The 22,572-nt window shown below is 39.1% G+C and overlaps 1 protein-coding gene and 4 non-coding genes across 5 annotated transcripts in view; 1 reads left to right on the forward strand and 4 right to left on the reverse strand.

Moving 5' to 3' along the window:
• Nucleotides 1-22,572, reverse strand: part of LOC106070637 (brain-specific homeobox protein homolog) — a 40,500-nt gene that overhangs the window by 9,048 nt on the left and 8,880 nt on the right. The window contains exons 2-3 of the mRNA XM_056031420.1: nucleotides 14,491-14,772; nucleotides 7,421-7,605 (exon numbers count right to left, since the gene is read on the reverse strand). Coding sequence (XP_055887395.1) covers nucleotides 7,421-7,605; nucleotides 14,491-14,764 — 459 coding nt within the window. The 5' untranslated portion in view covers nucleotides 14,765-14,772. The remainder of the gene's footprint in view (nucleotides 1-7,420; nucleotides 7,606-14,490; nucleotides 14,773-22,572) is intronic.
• Nucleotides 987-1,069, forward strand: Trnal-uaa (transfer RNA leucine (anticodon UAA)). The gene has a single exon. It is a non-coding gene; the product is annotated as a tRNA-Leu (tRNA).
• Nucleotides 19,251-19,333, reverse strand: Trnal-uaa (transfer RNA leucine (anticodon UAA)). The gene has a single exon. It is a non-coding gene; the product is annotated as a tRNA-Leu (tRNA).
• On the reverse strand, nucleotides 19,556-19,638 carry Trnal-uaa (transfer RNA leucine (anticodon UAA)). The gene has a single exon. It is a non-coding gene; the product is annotated as a tRNA-Leu (tRNA).
• Trnal-uaa (transfer RNA leucine (anticodon UAA)) lies at nucleotides 19,863-19,945 on the reverse strand. Its single transcript has one exon. It is a non-coding gene; the product is annotated as a tRNA-Leu (tRNA).

Here is a 22,572-nt window from a genome sequence, read left to right on the forward strand (position 1 = left end):
ACACGAGTGTCGGAAATTAAAAATGGCCCACGGGCAGTATAAGGTTGGACGTCACTGGTTTAGGCCTATTGTACCAAAGAACTGTTAACTTAAGCAAGCTCCCAGCAACGCTTTACGTGGCGCCCCGGGTGTAAACGGTCGACTTAAGCAAAACAAGACCCCCGATGGGGCGCCTAAGTCGCCGAAGAACTATGTTCGTTGCCTTGGTGGGGAAGATATACTTTGTAATAATTCTTCAATTCAGCTTGCAAATTCTTCATTGAATCTTCTTGTAATAGGCCTACAAGTATAGTCAAGCTCTAAACTGATACTGTTGTTGCCTTGTCTGTCTGTGAGATGAATGCCTGGGCATTGTTTATGGTTGGAACGATGTTACCCACACAGCAGTTCCCCCCTTCTCCGCCCAGCTGATGTGACCAAAGGATCGGAATATCCGATACAGTTTGGGATCAGTAGCGCCGCAGGCTCTGCCAAGCTGTATCACGGTGTGCCACAATCTGCCTAAGGGTCACCAGCTCCTGATTTTTCGTCAGGGTTGTCTCCCGAATCCTTTCCCGCGTTTGGGTATAGCCGCAAGACAGCGGAGTTTTGAATTCAAAGTTTTCCTTCTTCAAGATGGGTAGCCAACTAAGACTAACGAGCGCCTCCTGTCCGAAGCTTACTGAATTAGACGCCAGCTGCTCCCCTTCGCCCCATCTCCTGTTGGTGGTAACGGTTTCGCTGGTCTCAGTATCTGAATCACACATGAAGGTCAGGAGTTGGACTGGTTGTCAGAGGCTATTTGAGACGCATGCCATTGGAAGAATTTTATAGGTAATGATGGGCTTACGACCATTACCACTTCCGGCGTTAACAACCTTGCGGAACCAAACTAATTCTAAACTGATACTAAACATTTTGTATCGATATAAGCATACAGCGTGTGACAAAACGATGATAATAAATAACTAGTGTAGTGTGTTGTGTTGTGTTGCCAGGTTTATAGGGGCACGATGGCCGAGTGGTTAAGGCGTTGGACTTAAGATCCAATGGAAGTATTTCCGCGTGGGTTCGAACCCCACTCGTGCTAATTTTTTTTTTTTTTGCTAGTAAAATATTTTTTAAAATTTCATTACGTGTTTTTTTTTTATACCGAGCTTACTCATTCCGTCTGTCTGTCTGGACAAAATCTTGTACACGTTATTTCTCCCACTTCCCATTCTCGGATTAAGTTGAAACTTTGCACAATTACTCATTGTTGATGACAACGCATGAATCAATAATACAATTAACAAATTATGTAATCAATTATTAGTAATTAATTATTATTGTTTTATGTGAAAAATGTACAAAGAATACCGGAGATAAGCCTTCCAATAGTGAGAGATGTGGCAGCGATTGAACGGGGCTCAAAGCGAAACCCCGACAAACAAGCATACCATTTTTGGATAACAAACCTATATCACTGGCGGATCCAGAACTTTAGAGTGGGGGGGGGGCGATTTTTTTCCAAACCCTAACCCTAACGCCCAGTAAACCCTAACCCTATGAATAAACGTGCGTACAGCATATATATATATATATATATATATATATATATATATATATTCGATATATGAGAATAAAATAAGACTATTTCTCAATCTTCGGCAAAAAAAAACAGGAAAAAAACAGTCATGTTGAGGCCTTTCTCTTGCACGCTTGGGGGTCTGGGAAAGCGCTGTAAGTTTCCTCAGTGGGGTTCGGGGCGCAGCGTATTCTTGCATTTTTCAGTGCAAAAACGCATTCTCCTGACATCTACAGCTCATTGTTCATCAGTGGGGTTCGGGGCGAAGCCCCGACGCAAAAAGCGTTTTCTTGCATTTTTCACTGCAGAAACGCATTCTCCTGACATCTACAGCTCATTGTTTATCAGTGGGCCCCGACGCCAAAAGCGTTTCCTTGCATTTTTCACTGCAGAAACGCATTCTCCTGACATCTACAGCTCATTGTTTATCCGTGGGGTTCGGGGCGAAGCCCCGACGCAAAAAGCGTTTTCTTGCATTTTTCACGTCAGAAACGCATTCTCCTGACATTTACAGCTCATTGTTTATCAGTGGGGTTCGGGGCGAAGCCCCGACGCAAAAAGCGTTTTCTTGCATTTTTCACGGCAGAAACACATTCTCCTTACATCTACAGCTTATTACTTATTAGTGGGGTTCGGGGCGAAGCCTCGACTCCAAAACCGTTTTCTTGCATTTTTCACTGCAGAAACGCATTCTTCTAACACCTACAGCTCATTGTTTATCAGTGGGCCCCGACGCCAAAAGCGTTTCCTTGCATTTTTCACGGCTGAAACGCATTTTCCTGATATCTACAGCTCATTACTTATTAGTGGGGTTCGGGGCGATACCCCATCGCCAAAACCGTTTTCTTCAATTTTTCACGACTGAAACGCATTCTTCTGACATCTACAGCTCATTATTTATTAGTGGGGTTAGGGTTCGAAGCCCCGACTCCAAAAGCGTTTTCTTGCATTCTTCACTGCAGAAACGCATTCTCCTGACATCTACAGCTTATTATTCATCAGTGAGGTTCGGGGCGAAGCCTCAACGCTAAAAGCGTTTTTTGGCATTCTTCACTGCAGTAACGCATTCTCCTGACCTACAGCTCATTATTCATTCTATTATAAAGGACCTTTTGAATAATGTGGAAAAATATTCTAATATGAATTTATAGTCCCTTAATACATTGCAAATACAACCGATTTGTTCTTTGAAAAGATAAGATACCCAACATATTTAGATTAAGGCTTTGAGGATCGCCGCCGAAAATAAAAATATTCGATTAATAATATTCAATAAAATGTAAGCATAAATTGTGAGTCATAGTCCTAAATTTATTTAACTAGAAAAATATGAGATAGAGTAAAGGTTGGAAAAAGTCGACTAGGAAAAGATTATCTGGCCTTTGAACTCATCTCAACCGTGACTGATATATTGAAAAATTTCGTTTGAATTATAACTTTTCCAAAGCAAAGTCTTTCTTAAAACAGTTATGATAAATTCATGTGAAATTACACAAACTCTGTCTGGAAAGGGGAAGGGCGGTAAAATGAAAACGGTTAATCCTCCCTCCTTTTTATAATTTCTGCTAATGATTGCATTTTGAATTAAAGAATAGAGGTTGGGCGACTCGATATAAGAATTTACTTTATAGCATATATAAATTATATTAGTGACTGATTTTTTAAATTTTGTAATTTCTTACTATAATATAAAAAGAAAAAGTATTGGTTTGTCCGATGGGGGGAAGGTGATTGCATGTATCGCACTTCCACCTGTTTATATTATATAGATATTCGACTAATTTTGTTCACATACTATGATTTCTCCATAAAAGTAGGACCGCCCCCCCACTCAAAGGGTTTAGATGGGAAGGGCAGTGGAGGTATTCGCTCCTCCCCTTCCAATCGGCCAAAGATGAACGACATAATATAAAGACCGATAAAAATACCAATAAAAAGTTTAAATCATATAGATATTTAATTGATTCTGTTAGCAAGCTTTGATTTCTACAAATAAATAGGACCGCCCCCCCCCACTCGAAAGTTTATGGTTGGGGGGGGCGGATTGATGCCATCGCCCCCTCCCGACCCTACCAAATCGGCCAAAATAATAGAAGGGGGGGGGGCGAAATAATCTAAAAATAGGTTGAAATATAAATAATTAGTATATATTATTAACATAAGTAATAAATTCGTATACAAATTGTGTGAATTCTATACTAAAATTCGTCCTGCCCCCCCCCCCTTCGGGGGGGGGGAGGTCGGCCGAGTGGGGGGGGGCGATCGCCCCTACCGCCCCCCCCCCTGGATCCGCCAGTGACCTATATGGTATTGCAAGTATTTGGTTAAATTTTGAGTCATTAAAAATTAATTACATGATGGATTCAAAATGACTGATGCAATTTCACTCTATATAAGCGAGGTTTTTTCTAACAAACGTATATTTTATATTTGACCTCTTGTTTTGTTTACAAAAGATAAAAAAAAAATCTTTACCAATATCTCGCGAGAAACGAACTTATTGGAATGATTTCTGTTTCTTTAGTGCCAATATTTATTGATGATGTAATATATTAATTATAGTATAACCATTACGTATCTTTTCCTTTTCTATATTAATTCTGGCACAAACAGAATCACTTGCCGGGAGATATATCTATAAAGCTTGAAAACACACTGAAAAAATATCTGAGTTCTTTTTTTTTCTTCTTGATTACACTTCTTCAAACTTATAACTCAAACAATACACAGAGTCAACAACAACTTGACATTAACATCTTGTTAATATTCAACTTTAACTTCAACTAGTGGACTCGCAACTGGTTAAGAACTCATTACAACGCAAGGGCAAGTTACATTGCAAGGACTAGTTACATTGCTAGGACCAGTTATATTGCAAGGACCAGTTATATTACAAGGACCAGTTATATTGCAAGGATTAGTTACATTGCTAGGACCAGTTATATTGCAAGGACTAGTTACATTGCAAGGACTAGTTACATTGCTAGGACCAGTTATATTGCAAGGATTAGTTACATTGCAAGGACTAGTTACATTGCAAGGATTAGTTACATTGCAAGGACTAGTTACATTGCAAGGATTAGTTACATTGCAAGGACTAGTTACATTGCAAGGATTACTTACATTGCAAGGATTAGTTACATTGCAAGGACTAGTTACATTGCAAGGACTAGTTACATTGCAAGGGCAAGTTACATTGCAAGGATTAGTTACATTGCAAGGACTAGTTACATTGCTAGGACCAGTTATATTGCAAGGACCAGTTATATTACAAGGACCAGTTATATTGCAAGGATTAGTTACATTACAAGGACCAGTTACATTGCTAGGACCAGTTATATTACAAGGACCAGTTATATTACAAGGACCAGTTATATTGCAAGGACCAGTTATATTACAAGGACCAGTTATATTACAAGGACCAGTTACAATGCAAGGACCCTGACTAACTTATTTTCCCCTAATTTATACTTTTTTAAACCGTATTTTCCAGACTCATAGAAACTTCTATTCTAAATATTATATTAACTAGGAACTTATAGAAACTGACGTATGCGACTTTTTTCCTGACCTCTCTTCCTGATTGAATGATTATAATTAACAAGTGTTTGTTCTGCGACTTCTTTGACCTGACCCCCGTTTCTGGAAAGATTAGTATTAGGTCACAGTATCGATTCGTGACACTTATAATATAATGAACTGATCATAACAAAAGACCTTGTAGAGTAACCATTATTATACTTATAAACAAAGCAGTTATTTAACCTCTTTCAGTGTCAGAAGTATTACGAATAATCTCATAGAAATTAGACGAATGCCTGGGCATATGCTATGGTTGGAACCATGTCGCCCTCATAGCAGTCCCCCCCTCCCCTCCACGCTGCTGATGTATCGAAGGGGATGGCAAGTCATACAGTTTGGGATCATCCCTCTGCCTAGTTGTAGCACTGTATGGTGCAAACTGCCCAAGGGTCGCTGGTTCCGCATTTTTCCTCGGGTTAACTCCCGAAGACTTTCCCATCTTTTGATATAGCTGTAAGGCAGCTTAGGTTTGAATTCAGAGCTTTCCTTCTCCTAGGTGGGTAGCCAGCCATGGCTCACGAGCCCCTCCTGCTACTCGCCTTTGCCTCTTTTCTCTGAGTAAAGACAGTTCCTCGGACCCATCATCTGAGTCACACGGGAAAGCAAAGAGTCGGACTGGGTGTCAGAGGTTATTTGAGACACATTTGTTATATATTATAGCTTTTATATAGCGCTACTTTCATGCTTATAGCATGCTCAGAGCGCTTTTGGTCCAATCTCATTTGTGGACCGGTGGGGGGAGGGGGGAGGTGGTATCTAGGAGTTGGTTTTCCGTGCTGCCTTTAGGCGCTCAGTAAGCACAGCTCTGCCCGAGTCGGGTGTCGAACCTCGAGCCCCTTTCTAGGTAGCCAAGCCAAGCCAAGTTCAAGCGCACTTGGCCTCTCGACCACGCTTTCAATTATTGGAAGCAGTTTATAGCTAGTGGAGAGCTATATCTAAAAACACAACAGTAACAACCTTACGGAACTAAATGAATCAGTGTTGTGGATGGTTGCTGACTTGTAGCACCAAACTGCTGGTAGACAACTAAACCGATATAGGCGTAATATATTTAAATTAATAAAACTTGAAATAACATGATTAACTTCTTTTTAAACAATACAAAATAAATTTTATTACAATAGACGAAAGAAACGGTACGTGACGTTTTGGCGACGCCGTTTTGGCGACCGGACGCTTTGGCGCGAGCCGTTTTGGCGACGGGACGCTTTGGCGCGAGATATCATTTGAGTCTCAGTTGACTATAATTTAATAAGCACGTTGCTTTTTTTTAATGAACCCTTGAATTCCAGCGACTTAAGCAAATAACCATGGTGTATAACTGTCTATGCATAGGCCTACTTAACTTAAAGTATTCTGAGAAACATGGTACATGTATTATATTTTTACTTATTATTAGCAAGTGTTTGGTATGTATTGCTGGTTATAACATACAGTCATTAAATAAACCAATGTTAATGTAAACAAATAATTGCATCAATTTTTAGTCTATCATCGTTTCATTTTGTTTTTAATTTTAAAGTAATATCTTAAACAACTTTTTGGAAAATAAAAGTGCGCCTCTAAACACACATACACAAGCCAAAATGTTTATTAAAGAAAATGATGTGAAAAACAAACACACATTTACATTTAGTACGTGAAAAATATGTCGTAACACAAACACTCATGCAAAAAAAAAAAGAATAATTCTTTTAAAAGAAATAATACAATAAACGTACATAATGTATTTCGCGCCAAAACGTCCCGTCGCCAAAACGGCTCGCGCCAAAACGACCTTCGTGCCAAAACGGCGGGGCCAAAACGGCGGCGCCAAAACGGCGGCGCCAAAACGTCCTGCTTCGACAAAATCAGCTCGATATGAACTGAAAATAAATGTAAGAGACTTTAATAAATGATATAAAACCGAATTCTGAAAAAAATCTATATCCCTACAAAAACACGCCATTTTCACTTTCACGCTCTGGAGTCGTCTGTCCTACTTTAGACCGCAGACGACAATTCCGATTATCTTGCATCATCCACAACCAATCGCTTACCTCTTCCCATTGTCACCTTAGAAACACACACACACACACACACTCCGTAACAAGGAGTGACACACAGCACATTCAAAGGTGACAAGGTCGTGTTCCACCATATTGGTAGGACAAAAGGAGGGAGGGTCCTGTCCTGTCTAGATATAATATATGGGCCTATAGGTCTGTGGTCCAATGCTATTAATGTTAATTTTACAATCTTAAAAGAAACGGGGGGAAAAAAATACGTATTCTAAAAATAGAAACTATTTACTTGTGTCTCTGATAGATTGAGCTGAGAGGCCAGCTCCATTCTCTCCGGCGTGGACAGATAGCGCTGGGATTCGAACCTCTTCTCCAGGCCCGTCAACTGCTGGTCACTGAACACAGTCCTCGCTTTACGCCTTCGGCAATGTTTGCTGGAGTTGTCGTGTTGGAAGAGGGGATTGAGAGGCAGCCCTGCGGCAAAGAGAGAAATACGGTTCGTTATTACTATTTTGTTTAGAACAGCGGTTCTCAACCTTTTTAAGCTCGGCGACCCCCCCCCCCACACACACACACACATACAGCAATAGAAGAATAGAAAAAAATACAATCCATATTTTCGATGGTCTTAGGCGACCCCTGACAAATCGTCAATCGACCCTTCAAGGGGTCGCGACCCACAGGTTGAGAACCCCTGGTTTAGAAGATTACATTCCCCCAAAAAACACACAAGACAAAACAGAAAGTTCCTTGTTCTCACAACTATTAAGGTGGACATTGTTCAGAAATTGTTCAAACTTCATAATCATTAGGTTGTCTTTTGTTCTCTGTTGTAAACACTGTGCGTACACATACATATGATACATGTGCTCACTCAGCTCACATACCAAACGAACGAAGTATTTGAACTTTTCAGTACTGAAGAGATTACCTTGCCAACAACACATAAGACACTAACATAAGTTTACGGTTTACACAACAGTTCACATTAAAATTGTCCATAAACTGTCCAAACTTGACGATCACTGGGCTGTCCATTGTCCTTTGCTGTAGACAAACGAAGTTTTTGGGATTCTTTCGGAAGGATCTGTCCTTATTTCCTATGGAAGCCCAAAGAATCCAAGAAATATAATTGTTTTTTTTTTTCATATTTAAAACAAAAGCTATTATCTCAATGAACGCTTCTTGTATTTTGTATTATGTTTTACATCTGTAACTTATACACTGCAAGTTTTAACTAAATAAGAGGTTCCTAGGTAAAAAAAAAAGTTTGAGGACTATATATAATCTAGGATTGATTATGCGTTCTAGCAATATGTCTGGAGTGGCGATATTTTTTTCCCCTATGAAGTCCCTTTTTTTTTTTTTACATGTTTATTGTTTATTCAGTACTGAAGAGGTTACATCGCTAACAACACACAAGACACTAACGTAATTTCACGGTAATTAAGTCTCAGAATTTGCGCTATTCAGTTTTAGCTTTATCATCATAGGAATCCTTGGGCCTTAGGCCTCTTTTCTTTGCCTCTTTTTTTTTGGGCTTTATGTGCCTCTTTTATGGGCCATCTCGCCTCTTTTGTGGGCTTTTTTTTTTATATAATATGTTTTTATTTGTAAGTTATCATAATTCACAAGTATTAAATCATAAACAATTGAAAAGTGATTAACCTAAAAATATAATAATAGTAATAGAAATATTATTTAATATCAAAGACTTACTACCTAACCAATGAACCCCCTAAAGACAGAAAAATGATACAAGTATCCTCTACTCCAGAACAATCAACACAATATCAGATATTCCTGACCCCCAACACCCTATTTCTGGAAAACTACATGAGCATTGTACAGGTATATGAAAATCAAACTAGATAATTCTCTACCCAAAAGTCCATTATTTTTCTAAATGTTAATTCCAAGTGATTAGGATCAAACGCCTTATTATTATGTAGACATTTGAGCCAGCTAGCCCAAACAAGATTCCTGTATTCGGAAACAATAATCAATTTAAAGTTATGTATCATTTTATTTTTTAGTTTTGGCAGCTTGTTTAAAATAATAGACAAGTTAACATTTACATAATTGCCACAGTTTGCTTCCAATAGGTCCATTACAGTACTTCTAACTTGAAGGAATAATGGACATTCCAAACACATATGTTTCTCATTATCAGCATTTTCAAGGTGGCATAATATACATTCACGGTCATTTGCCCGTCTTCTAACCATAGGGGTCATCCCAAAGATAAGTCTATAACTTATCTCTCTAGCTTTTGGTGGGATATGTTTGCTGTGTAGGTTTATGAATGTGTCCTTGAATTCTGTCACCCCAAGAACTCTCCCCCACTTAATCCTATTCACTAGACTTTCATGTAACAGCTTTTTAAGTGTTGTGTATTAATATTTGGTTTTGTTGTGTATTAAATGTTCATTACCAGGTAAAAGTCTTGAAATAGATCTGTAAAATGGATGAGTGACTGTACCAAAATAGTGAGGAGTATCATTGTGTATTGGAAGAAGACTACTTAATCTTAAACCATAATAGTAAATTGTCAAGGGAAAGTTTGTTAGGTTCCTAACTACTTGACCTACACATTTTAGCCTTAGCGAATGTATTTTTGTTTTAACATCTTGCAAGTTTATCCCCCCATCCTCTTTGTTTTGAATGAGTGTAGTGTGCTTAATGCTCCTAATAGTGTTTTTAAATATAAAGCTTCTAATTAACTTGTTCAGCTTCTTTATGAATTTAGGAGGTGGCTCTGTAATGTTAGCTAAATAGACAATCTTTGGAATGACCAAACTATTTATCAATACAGCTCTACCAAATATTGTAGAACCTGTGTGCTGATAAAGTTTAATTAAGTTTGAGGCTTTGACAAAGATATTCTCCCACTGGTCTTTACAATAGAACAAAGGATTACAGGTATAGACAATACCACAAATCTTGATTTTATCAACAATTCTGAAAGCGCAATTCTCTTTGAATTTCCATTTCCCTAGTCCCATTACAGAGGATTTATTTATATTTATTTTTGAACCACTAGCTTCTCCGAAAAGTGTAAATTTCTTTAGTATATTCTCAATATCTTGCTCTGAAGATGGAAAAAAGGTTGTATCATCCGCATAGGCTTTGACTTTGATGGTTGAGAAGGAACGACCCGGTATATTTATCCCAATAATGGAGGGGTCAGATCCTACAGATTCCAAGAAGGGTTCCAAGCAAAGGATATACAAGAAGGGGGATAAGGGACAGCCCTGTCTGACAGACCTTTGTATGAGGATACTCCTACTGAGAGAATGATTAATTATCAATCTACCTGTTGCATTGGTATAGACAAGCTTTATATATCTGATTAACAGGGAACTTATTTTACATTTCTCAAGCACCTTGAACAAGAAGCTATGGCTTACTCGGTCAAAGGCTTTTTCTTGATCTACACTCAGTAAAAGATCTACATCTGTCTTGTCCAGCTGATTACAAAATTTTAGAAAATTATCTTGAGCATCAGTATATACTGGCTCTTCACTGTATATAGTAGCGAAGTGTTTTGTAAAAATATTCTTAATATCTTCATAATCATCTACTTTATTCCCCTCACTATCTATGATGTTGTTTATTATTTTACTTGATTGTACATTCTGTTCAAACGATAGGGATAGTTTACTAGGACCTTCATTACTTAAGTAATTTTTACACCTAATCTCAGCACCCCTATAAGTATACTTGTTTAATTCCTCTAGTTTTAAAAGAGTTTCTGTTTTAACGATTTCACCATCCGTGTGTAATAATGTGTATTTGAGTTGTTCATATTCTTGCCTCCTACGTCCCTGAGCTAATGTAGATATTAACTGGCTTTGCTGCTTGATAGAACTTTTTAGGAGTGGTCATGTCTGTGTTAAATCGAAATGTGGATCATGTATATGTATATCTTGTAAGTAAGAATTTAGAGCAGAAACTAGTAGCAGTTAACACAAAATAAATATCTCTATTTTATCACATATATACGGAAGTTTTTAAGTTGTAGAAATGGTGGGTGGCGAAAGGTACTCAATTAGAATCGACGAAAGCAGTTTGTTTATCAACTCGAGAAAATAAGAGAATGTTAGTTATATATAGATCTACAAACATAGAAACGAAGTAGACTGCTAAATGTTTAAATCAAGAATTGGGATTTTAAAATACCCAGTCCGCAAATCTATTATGTATATAGTATTAAGCATGGGTGTAGCCAGGATGTTCTTCGGGGAGGGGGGGGGGGTTGAACCCCTCCCCGGCTACACTCATATTATTAAGTATCTAAGTACTAAAACACTTTCTCTGCTCTAGTACCTTCATTAAATCTCTTATACTAGTTGTAGAGGAACTAATAGAGTTTCACTAAACTCATGGGCCAGGTTGACCCACTTATAACTAGCATCATGTGCCCAGTAATACTGCGCCTAACAAACTGGACAGTATTAACTTCCTCCCCCGCAAAGGACAATCTACAATTTTCCAACTAAGAACAGGACACACACCACTATTAAATTACCACCTGAACAAAATAAACTCCACACAACTCCCCCTTTGCAGACACTGCGCCCAACCCTCTGAAACCGTAAACCATATCCTCTTTGAATGCCCCTCCCTAATCCACCTTAGGCAGACCCTACTTCCACTACAGCCCAACATAACCAACACCCTGTACGGCAGTGCTGAACAACTGAAGAAAACAGCACACTTTTTTTTCCTTGGCACAAGTCTGCAAAAGAGCTCACAGCTCAGCAGCAATAAAGCTGGCTAGAAGAAGAAGAAGAAGAAGAAGAAGAAGTGCCCAGTAATACGAACGATATCGAAGAGATGTCATGAGTTGCATTTTTTTTTGGTTGATGGAAATCTTGACTAAGTCTCTAGTGTGAGTTGTACAGCCGGGGCACTAAGTCTCTAGTGTGAGTTGTACAGTCAGGGGCACTAAGTCTCTAGTGTGAGCTGTACAGTCAGGGGCACTAAGTCTCTAGTGTGAGCTGTACAGACAGGGCACTAAGTCTCTAGTGTGAGCTGTACAGACAGGGGCACTAAGTCTCTAGTGTGAGTTGTACAGCCAGGGGCACTAAGTCTCTAGTGTGAGTTGTACAGCCAGGGGCACTAAGTCTCTAGTGTGAGCTGTAAAGCCAGGGGCACTAAGTCTCTAGTGTGAGTTGTACAGCCAGGGCACTAAGTCTCTAGTGTGAGCTGTAAAGCCAGGGGCACTAAGTCTCTAGTGTGAGTTGTACAGCCAGGGGCACTAAGTCTCTAGTGTGAGTTGTACAGACAGGGGCACTAAGTCTCTAGTGTGAGTTGTACAGCCAGGGGCACTAAGTCTCTAGTGTGAGTTGTACAGCCAGGGGCACTAAGTCTCTAGTGTGAGCTGTACAGACAGGGGCACTAAGTCTCTAGTGTGAGTTGTACAGACAGGGGCACTAAGTCTCTAGTGTTAGCTGTAAAGCCAGGGCACTAAGTCTCTAGTGTGAGCTGTAAAGCCAGGGGCACTAAGTCTCTAGTGTGAGTTGTACAGCCAGGGGCACTAAACCTTTATTAAATACGTTGAAAATACACACACCTATACATGAGAAAACAAAGAGACAGAATGAGAAAGAGATTGAAAGAGATTGAAAGAGAATGAAAGAGATTGAGAGAGATTAAGAGAGATTGAGAGATAATGAGATAGAATGAGAGATTGAGAGAGAATGAGAGAGAATGAGAGAGATTGAGAGATAATGAGAGAGAATGAGAGAGATTAAGAGAGATTGAGAGATAATGAGATAGAATGAGAGAGATTGAGAGAGATTGAGAGAGATTGAGAGAGAATGAGAGAGAATGAGAGAGATTGAGAGATAATGAGAGAGAATGAGAGAGAATGAGAAAGATTAAGAGAGATTGAGAGAGAATGAGAGAGACTGAGAGATAATGAGAGAGAATAAGAGAGATTAAGACAGAATGAGAGAGAATGAGAGAGATAGAGAGAGATTGAGAGAGAATGAGAGAATGAGAGAGATTGAGAGAGAATGAGAGGGATTGAGAGAGAATGAGAGGGATTGAGAGAGAATGAGCGGGATTGAGAGAGAATGAGAGAGATTGAGAGGGATTGAGAAAGAATGAGACAGAATGAGAAATAGATTGAGAGAGAATGAGAGAGAATGAGAGAGAATGAGAGAGAATGAGAGAGAATGAGAGGGATTGAGAGAGAATGAGAGGGATTGAGAGAGAATGAGAGAGATTGAGAGGGATTGAGAGAGAATGAGAGAGAATGAGAGAGAATGAGAGGGATTGAGAGAGAATGAGAGAGAATGAGAGAGAGAATGAGAGGGATTGAGAGAGAATGAGAGAGAATGAGAGAGAATGAGAGGGATTGAGAGAGAATGAGAGGGATTGAGAGAGAATGAGAGAGATTGAGAGGGATTGAGAGAGAATGAGACAGAATGAGAAATAGATTGAGAGAGAATGAGAGGGAATGAGAGGGAATGAGAGAGAATGAGAGAGATTGAGAAAGATTGAGAGAGATTGAGAAACAAAAGCTGAAATTTTAGAAAAAAAATTAGAGATAGAGAAAGATGGAGAAGAAAAAAAAAGAAAGAAAAAGAAAAAAAAGAAATTAGAGAGAGAGAAAAGACGAAAGAGAGAGGGAGAGAATGAAAGAGAGGAATAAAGAGGTCTAACAAGCAACATTGCTGAAAAATTGTTTCGAAGAAAGAGAGATCAAGAGAGAAAGAAAGAAAAAAAAAGGAAAGAACTATTAAGAAAGAAAGAGAGGAATGAAACAAATCCCCCCCCCCCTTTTTCTAAAAAAATTCTGACAAAAATGTGATGGAGAGAGAAACAAAGAACTGTGACAAAAACAACGAGAAAGGAAGTAAAAGAAAGAGAAAGAGAGACAGAGATATGAAGAGAGAAAGACGGAAATAAAGAGAAAGAGAGACAGAGAGAGAGAGATGAAGAGATAAAGAGAGTGAGAAAGAAAGAGAGAAAGAGAGAGAAAAAAAAGTCCTAGAGACAGTACTGAAGAAGGAAACATACAAAAGAAAGAAAGAAAAAAAGGATGAAATGGCGGGAATGTGAAACAAAAAAAAAATTATATACAAAAGACAGAGACACATGGCCAAAAAAAAAGTTTGGCTGCAAGAGTGAAAAATATAAAAAAGAATGAAAAAAAAAAGCATAGGCCTAATATAATAATGGCTTCAAACAGAAACGAATGGAAATGGAAAGTCATTTAATACCTGCTACACATTACATATAAATCATTGCGGACACATTGATATGTGCTACAAACAAATACACTTCTAGATATAAATCTAAAACGCTATTTTAAAAAGACATTCACTGACAATTGTGTCTTCCTACCTCTAGCAGAAGGCAGAAGAAACGCTGGGTGATCGGGCAGACCATTCAAGAAAGAGGCGTGGCTTTGTGCGAAGAAAGGCGGAGTCAGCAGCAGCGGGCATGGTGCGGACAGGCTGGCGGCTGCGTAGGAGGCGTAATCGAGAAACGGAGGGCGGTGCAGTATCTGGGGCGCCGGCTCACGAGGGAGCGGCTTGGGCTTGCTGACGAGAATGTCATCGATGTAGAAGCGTGTAGTGTGTCGTCTGGTAGTCTCTGGAAACGGGGTCATGGTCATGGCGTGACCTGGAAGTAGAAAGTACATTAAAAAAATATGCTAGTAGAGTCTAGAACCTTCAATGAAGTCCAGTAGGGAATCGGCGCCTGCAGGGGCGCCGTTCATCCCGTTGGTCGTTAGAAAGGCTTTTATCCAACAACCAGGCCTGGACATTGCGCGCACACACGCAAGCACTGACGCCCACACACACACACGCCCACACACACACACACCCCACACACAATCGTTAAGTGACTACACACAGACATCTTTTTCTTTTTCACACTCCCCAGTCAAAAAGCAGCGCAGATACATTGTTTGTCTGTAAAATGTTTGTCTGTAAAATGTTTGTCTGTAAAATGTTTTGTCTGTAAAATGTGTCTGTAAAATGTTTGTTTGTAAAATGTTTGTCAGTAAAATGTTTGTCTGTGATATGTTTGTCTGTAAAATGTTTGTCTGTAAAATGTTTGTCTGTAAAATGTTTGTCTGTAAAATGTTTGTATGTAAAATGTTTGTCTGTAAAATGTTTGTCTGTGAAATGTTTGTCTGTAAAATGTTTGACTGTAAAATGTTTGACTGTAAAATGTTTGTCTGTAAAATGTTTTTCGGATGTTTCTTAAGAGTTGAAGATAGTTTACTTCCTAGTCCAAACCTCCCGCAGGACGACGGGGGATGGAAGCGGGCATGGTTTGAATTCTGGACCATCGAAAAAAAATTCAAATGACAGTCCAGCGCGCAAACCGCATGTTTTTTTTTTTTGTAGCATTCAGTTCTTTTCATAATAGACAGAAGCGTCCCACTTCGACAGGGTTTCGCATAATTAGCGTTGGAGAGGGTGGCGGTTGTCGGTTGTGATGTTCATTCCACATCATGAATGTCCGTCGAACTCATGGTGTCAGCCGGAGGTGATATATGTAAACAATTACACTACGAAGGCCGGCTTTAGGTAACTGGAGGCCCGAGGCGAAGTGAACAGGGTGGCCCCCAAATGAAATAGAAAAAAACGAAAAAGTTAAGATCGAAAAATACGCAATGAGCTAAAAATCTTCCTGTATCTCTATCTAAGTTAACAAATAAGTTCAATTCTTAGAGCGCTAGAAATAACGTTTCACATTTCACCTGTATTATATAAGATAAGATAAGAAGACATATGAAGCCTAAAAAGTAGATCTAAACTTCGGCGAATTGTAAAGAAAAGTTCCCCTTTCAGACCTAGTAATCTATAGGGCAGATAGATATAAAGGTCATCTGTTTCTGTGGCCTACGGTTAACGAGTGTGTCATGTGGCCAGCACAACGACCAACCGCCTTTACTTTTCCCCAACTAATTCTGGTACCCATTTAGAGCTGGGTGGACTCAGAGGCGCCCGAAGATTCCGAAATTAAAAATCCCAGTCTTCACCAGGATTCGAACCCCGGACCCCCCTTTTCAGAAGCCAAGCGCTCAGCCACGGCGCCTCACAAACTTAGGCGAATAAGCCTTGAATATTAGTACGGACTTTGAGCTAGGCTAGTAGACTTAGAGCAGGGGTTCTCAACCTGTGAATCGCGACCCCTTTGGGAGTCGATTGACGATTTGCCAGGGGTCGCCTAAGACCATCGAAAATAAAAATTGATTATGTCTATTCTTCTATTGCTGTGTGTGTGTGGGGGGGGGGGGTCGAGGCAGAGTGGGGGATGGTAAAAAGGGGTCGCCGAGCCAAAAAGGTTGAGAACCGCTGACTTAGAGCCATAGAGTTTGGCTAGGTTTGAGATGTGATTCCTATTTGGCATGTTTTTCTCTAAAAAATACTTTTTCTCTTTGAGTCCTGTGCCAGGCTCGCAACAATCAGAAGCCCTAAGCGGCTGCCAAGTTTGCCTAAGGTCGGCACTGACACTACACACCTGTATGAATTGTCATGGTAAATAGTAAGGTCTAAGTGCGACACGCTACATTTTTGGGTCACACACTTTCTTTTTGACTTGCGTTGTATTAGCTGACAAATTCTTGATAATTAATTTACCGTAAGTCATCTCCCCCTGTTTTTTTTTATAAAACTTGTATCAACTCGTCTGTCTGTCTTATCTTATATAATACGTTACTTCAAAAAAGAAGATAATTACGCCCTACGCGTCATGCATTTAGTCATGTATATTAACCAATGACCAAAATTCTGCCAAGTCACTGGTTTTCCTGGCTAGCTTAGGTGTCTGTCTGTCTCTTTGTTTGGTAAAAAGTTTGTATACGTTATTTTTCCCACATCCATTTTTTGATCAAATTGAAACTTTAAACAATTATTAAATTGCATCTAACAAAACATAAATCAATTTTTAAAAAATGAACCAATCGTTCAATTAATTGTTAATTATTTTTGCTTGGGTAATAACTTCTCCATTATTGAGAGATACAGTTGTAGTGTTGAGTTTTTTCCCTCAAGCTTTTTTTTTTAAAAAGGATTTAAATATATTGTTATGTTCTTCTCTATCAGGCCTTCTGCAAACACTGCTCAACACAACAGCACATCTAAAACATCAACTTGACAACAAGAGCTTCAATAAACAAAGTGGCGGTTTATTTACAAATACATAAAAAAAACAGCAAATAAACACAATTAGCTTCTTTAACTTTAAATGCTTTGCTACACTACAGAACTGCCTAACTAATCACTACAAGTCTCTCTAGCTCGTACAGCTACATTTTCGAGGACTCACTTCGTACCACACAGTCCTTACTGCTTGCTGTCCTGGACTCTACTGTCCTTTCAAACACACTGTCTCTCGTCTGTAAAGGCTTTTTGGTCACATGACCATAACATTGGTCATATTGCGTGCATTAAGCAGTAATGTCCCTTGTTCAACAGCCCTTGACCTGTGTGATTGGCCTGAGTCATGTGTGTCAGTAGGCCGCACACACATTAACCCTTTATAACACATTATAAGAAATTTCTATAAATCAAATAAGAACATAAAACTAAAATGTTATTTAACCTTGGTTAGGCCAATAATAGAATATGCATCCTCTGTTTGGGACCTCTCAACTCAAGAAAACATTAAGAAACTAGAACAGACACAAAATAGAGCAGTGAGATTCATAACAAACGAATATTCACATTTGACTAGAGTAACACCTTTAGTAAAATCACTAAATTTAGAAAGCCTTCAGGACAGAAGGCTCAAAAGTAAAGTAGCAATCATACATAAAACACTGAACCATAATCTTCAAATACAAAAACAAAATTTAATAAAATACTCTGAAAGACACAAAGATAAAGGCACATTCCTCGTCCCATATGCTAGGACAAATTTGTACAAATACTCCTTCTTCCCTAGTGCTATTAGAGCATGGAATGGGTTGCCTGAGCTAGCCAGGAAAACCAGTAACTTGGCAGAATTTAAGTTATTGGTTAATATGCATGACTAAATGCATGACGCGTAGGACGTAATCATCTTCTTTTTTGAAGTAACGTCTGTATTATATAAGATAAGATAACCCTTTCAGTCCGCCACCAGGGTTATAGCAATATATACATATAACTTGTCACTGCATGTTGTTCTATCTGCTCTTCTGATGTGAACTGTAACTCGATGAGTCGGTTACCATGGAGACAGGGTTCTGCTACTCATTAACAACTGTTGGGAGTTACGTATCTTTTTTTTTAAAGGGTGGGGAAAGGGGGGGGGGGCAAGCCGGTATTCCTTCTTTGTATACGGGCTGTGGTGGCTGAGTGGTAAAACGCTTCGCTTCTGAATCGGGGGGTCTCTGGTTCGAATCACTGAAGGCTGGGATTTTGAATATAGGAATACTAAGAACGCCCCTGATTAAACCCAACTACAAATGGCTACCTGACCGTTGGGAAAAGTAAAGTCGGTTGGAAGCTGCAAATGTTTGGCGTAAAATGTTTTGGCATGTTTTAGAATGTTCCTTCAGTGTTGAAGAGAATCTACTTCCTAGTTCAAAACCTATCACAAGAAGACTGGGAATGGTAGCGGTCAGTGTAGCCTACTAACCCGGGGACCATCGAAACGACCGAACGATAGTCACGCGCGCATGCCGCACGACCAGGCAGCCCCATCCATCGTTGTGCTGGCCACACGACACCCACGTTAACGGTCGGCCATAGAAACAGTTGACCTTTACATCATCTGACCTATAGACGGCGAGGTCTGAAAAGGGGAACTTACATTAGTACTTTGACTTATTCCAATGGTATCTTATACATCGGGGGGGGGGGGCTACAGACTTTCCTTCAACGAACATTTAATTACGACCTACTAGTATCCTTATGCTAATCTGGTCATGCATCTTAATTTGAGACAAACTCTACTAGGTCATTGGCTAATTCAGGCCACCCGTTGCACGCTCTAATGGCACTATCTGGAAAAAGAGCTATCAGCATAAGGAGTATGAGAGTTCTTTTGTTTGCATTTTAATTTATTAAATTAGAAATATTTTTTTTAAACTACATATTTTTTAAAACTACATATTTTGTAAACATTAAAAAATAGAAAAAAATTGGATCAAAAATAAGTAGCACGAGTGGGGTTCGAACCCACGCGGAAATAATTCCATTGGATCTTAAGTCCAACGCCTTAACCACTCGGCCATCGTGCCTGTACTACAATTAGACACAAGCCAGTTGAATGCAATCGTCTAGTCGTCACCCCCTGACTTTAGTACCCTCAATAAAACACTGCGTGAGACTGAAACAGATGAGGGTTAGTTGTGAAAGAGTCAACAATGGCACCACAACGACTCTTTATTTTTATGGATAGAGAATGTTTATAATTGCTTTGGTATTTGTTAGAGAGTATTTTGTAAAAATAAAAAAATGAGTAGCACGAGTGGGGCTCGAACCCACGCGGAAATAATTCCATTGGATCTTAAGTCCAACGCCTTAACCACTCGGCCATCGTGCTTGTTCTTCATTTAGATACAAGCCAGAGTTAAATCCAATCGTCTAGTCACCCCCTAACTTTAGTACCCTCAATAAAACATTGCGTGAGACTGAGACAGGTAAGTAGTGAAAGAGTCAAAACTGGCACCACAACAACTCTTTATTTTTATGGATAGAGAATGTTTCTAATTGTTTTGGTATTTGTTAGAGAGTATTTTGTAAAAATAAAAAAAATAAAAAAATGAGTAGCACGAGTGGGGTTCGAACCCACGCGGAAATAATTCCATTGGATCTTAAGTCCAACGCCTTAACCACTCGGCCATCGTGCTTGTACTACTATTAGACACAAGCCAGTTGAATCCAATCGTCTAGTCACACCCTAACTTTAGTACACTCAATAAAACACTGCGTGAGACTGAGACAGGTAAGTAGTGAAAGAGTCAACAATGGCACCACAACGACTCTTTATTTTTATGGATAGAGAATGTTTATAATTGTTTTGTTATTTGTTAGAGAGTATTTTAAAACAAGATTTGTAGTTCTCAAAAGTGATAGATCTCGTGGTTTTATGGCCAAGGGTTCGGGAAAACATTAAGAAACTGGAACAGACACAAAATAGAGCAGTGAGATTCATAACATACGAATATTCACATTTGACTAGAAAAACACCTTTATTAAATTTAGAAAGCCTTCAGGATTGAAGACTTAAAAGTAAAGTAGCAATTATACATAAAATGCTGAACCATAATCTTCAAATACAAAAACAAAACCTAATAAAATACTAATAAAATACTCTGAAAGACCCAGAGATAAAGGCACATTCCTCGTCCCATGTGCTAGGACAAATTTGTGCAAATGCTCCTTATTCCCTAGCGCTATTAGAGCATGGAATGGGTTGCCTGAGCTAGCCAGGAAAACCAGTGACTTTGCTGAATTTAATTTATTGGTTAACATGCATGACGCCTAGGACGTAATCATCTTCTTTTTTTGAAGTAACGTCTGTAGGCTATTATATAAGATAAGGGTTAAAATGTCTTCCGCTAATGGCATTGCACTTGCGGTAAAGATTCGCTAATATTTAAGCAGTGATCGTTTTTACAGTAAGAATATGGTGTCAAATAGATTCTATAATATTTGATGTCTAAGTAAAACAGGTATGGTATTGTAAAAATGAATAATTAATACATCGCAAGTTTTTTTAATATGTTCACAAGGTCTTATGAAAGTGGTGGACAATCTATATTAATTTACATTGCAGAGAAAAATCAACAACTGAGTTGAATTTATCTCTAAAAGTTTTGCAGATTTTCGGATGCATTCAAAAGACGATTCTTAATGAAAGTCAACAAAAAGTTTCCATTTCAGACCTTGTGATTTAGGGCCTATAGGCTATAGGGCAGATGATGTAAAGGTCATCTGTTTCTGTGGCCCATGGTTTACGAGGGTGTCATGTGACCAAGACAACGACCAACCGCCTTTACACCTCCCCCCCCCCCCACAAGACTAATCTCTGGCACCCATTAGAGCTGGGTGGACTCAGAGGAGCCCCCAAGGATCCCGAAATTAAAAAAATTTTAGTCCACACCAGGACTCGAACCCGGGTCTCTCGGTTCGGAAGCAAAACGTTTAACAAAGAGTAACTGAATTGACAAAACCAGATGGCTGATGGCTGTGTTGTATGCGCTCTGGGCTGTCTCACCGTGGTCTCGGGTTGGGGCCCTTCCCACAAGCATTCCCTTCAGTCTTGCTGGGGGGTGGGGGTTGTAGGGACTAGTAAGTAACCATCCTTTATTTTTGTAAGTAAGATTAAAAAACTTACAAGTTAAATTACGGGGGTCAATGTATTCACAGTGTAAACAACAAGCAGGGCCGGCCTTGGGTATAGGCAAACTAGGCAAACTATGGCCTCGGGTTAGCGAGGGCCCCTGGCACAGGACACAGAGAAAACATTGCGAAACGTGGACCAAATCTCAAACATAACAGAGAAACTCTAGGGCTCTACGTCTACTAGCCCCAAGTCTCTACTATGATTCAAGGTTTTAGACTTAATTTTGTTAAAAAACCATGGGCGTAGCCAGGATTTTTTTTCGGAGGGACCCCCCCCCGGCTACGCCCATGTAGAAAACCATTGTTTTCCTTTTAGTAAAATGTCAAAGTTTTTTCTAGTTTGGTGACCATGAATCGTCCATGAAGCACATTCGTTCTATCGACGTTATATGAATCTAATTACTTTGCTAATTTAGATAAAGATACAGGACGGTTTATAATTCATTAGGGCCTTCGCATTTTTCGGTCTTAATTTTTTTTTATTTTTCTATTTCATATGGCACAACCCTATATTCACTTCGCCTAGGGCCTCCGATTAACTAAAGCCGGCCCTGACCCGAAATGTGCAAAACAAACATTAGACAGGCGTTACAAAAAGTAATCAGTAATAATATCAAAACGTTAAATCTATTGAGAATTTCAAATTTCAAACGCATGGAGTCATTTTTTTTCCTTGTTTACATTTTGATGTGTATGATCTGGTCAACATTCTGTCATTTCTATAGAAAAAGAAGAGAAAGCGATAAAGAGAAATGGAGTTCATTTATAGAAACCTATAGAGAAAAAGAAGAAGAAACTAAAAAGAGGAAGATTGTGATAGATATTGAAAGAGATAGACGAAAGTTCACGCTTGTCAACTAAGTTACTAAACAATTAAAAGAAAGACATAAAAATACTCTAAAAAATAACCACAAAACACAAAGCTTGAACCAAGTGTTTGAATCTGTCATGCAATTAAATTTGTAATAGATCTAGACCAGTAATTCCCAAAGTGGTCTATATAGACCCCGTGGGTCTGCGGCGACTTCCAAGGGGTCTACGAGAGTGAAAATAATGAAATGGGAGTCTATGTAATGTAAATGGGGGTCTACTATAGTGGATTTCATCTAAGCAGGCCGAGTCTTTAAAT

This window comes from Biomphalaria glabrata, chromosome 6, assembly GCF_947242115.1.
Source record: "Biomphalaria glabrata chromosome 6, xgBioGlab47.1, whole genome shotgun sequence".
Lineage (NCBI taxonomy): Eukaryota > Metazoa > Mollusca > Gastropoda > Planorbidae > Biomphalaria > Biomphalaria glabrata.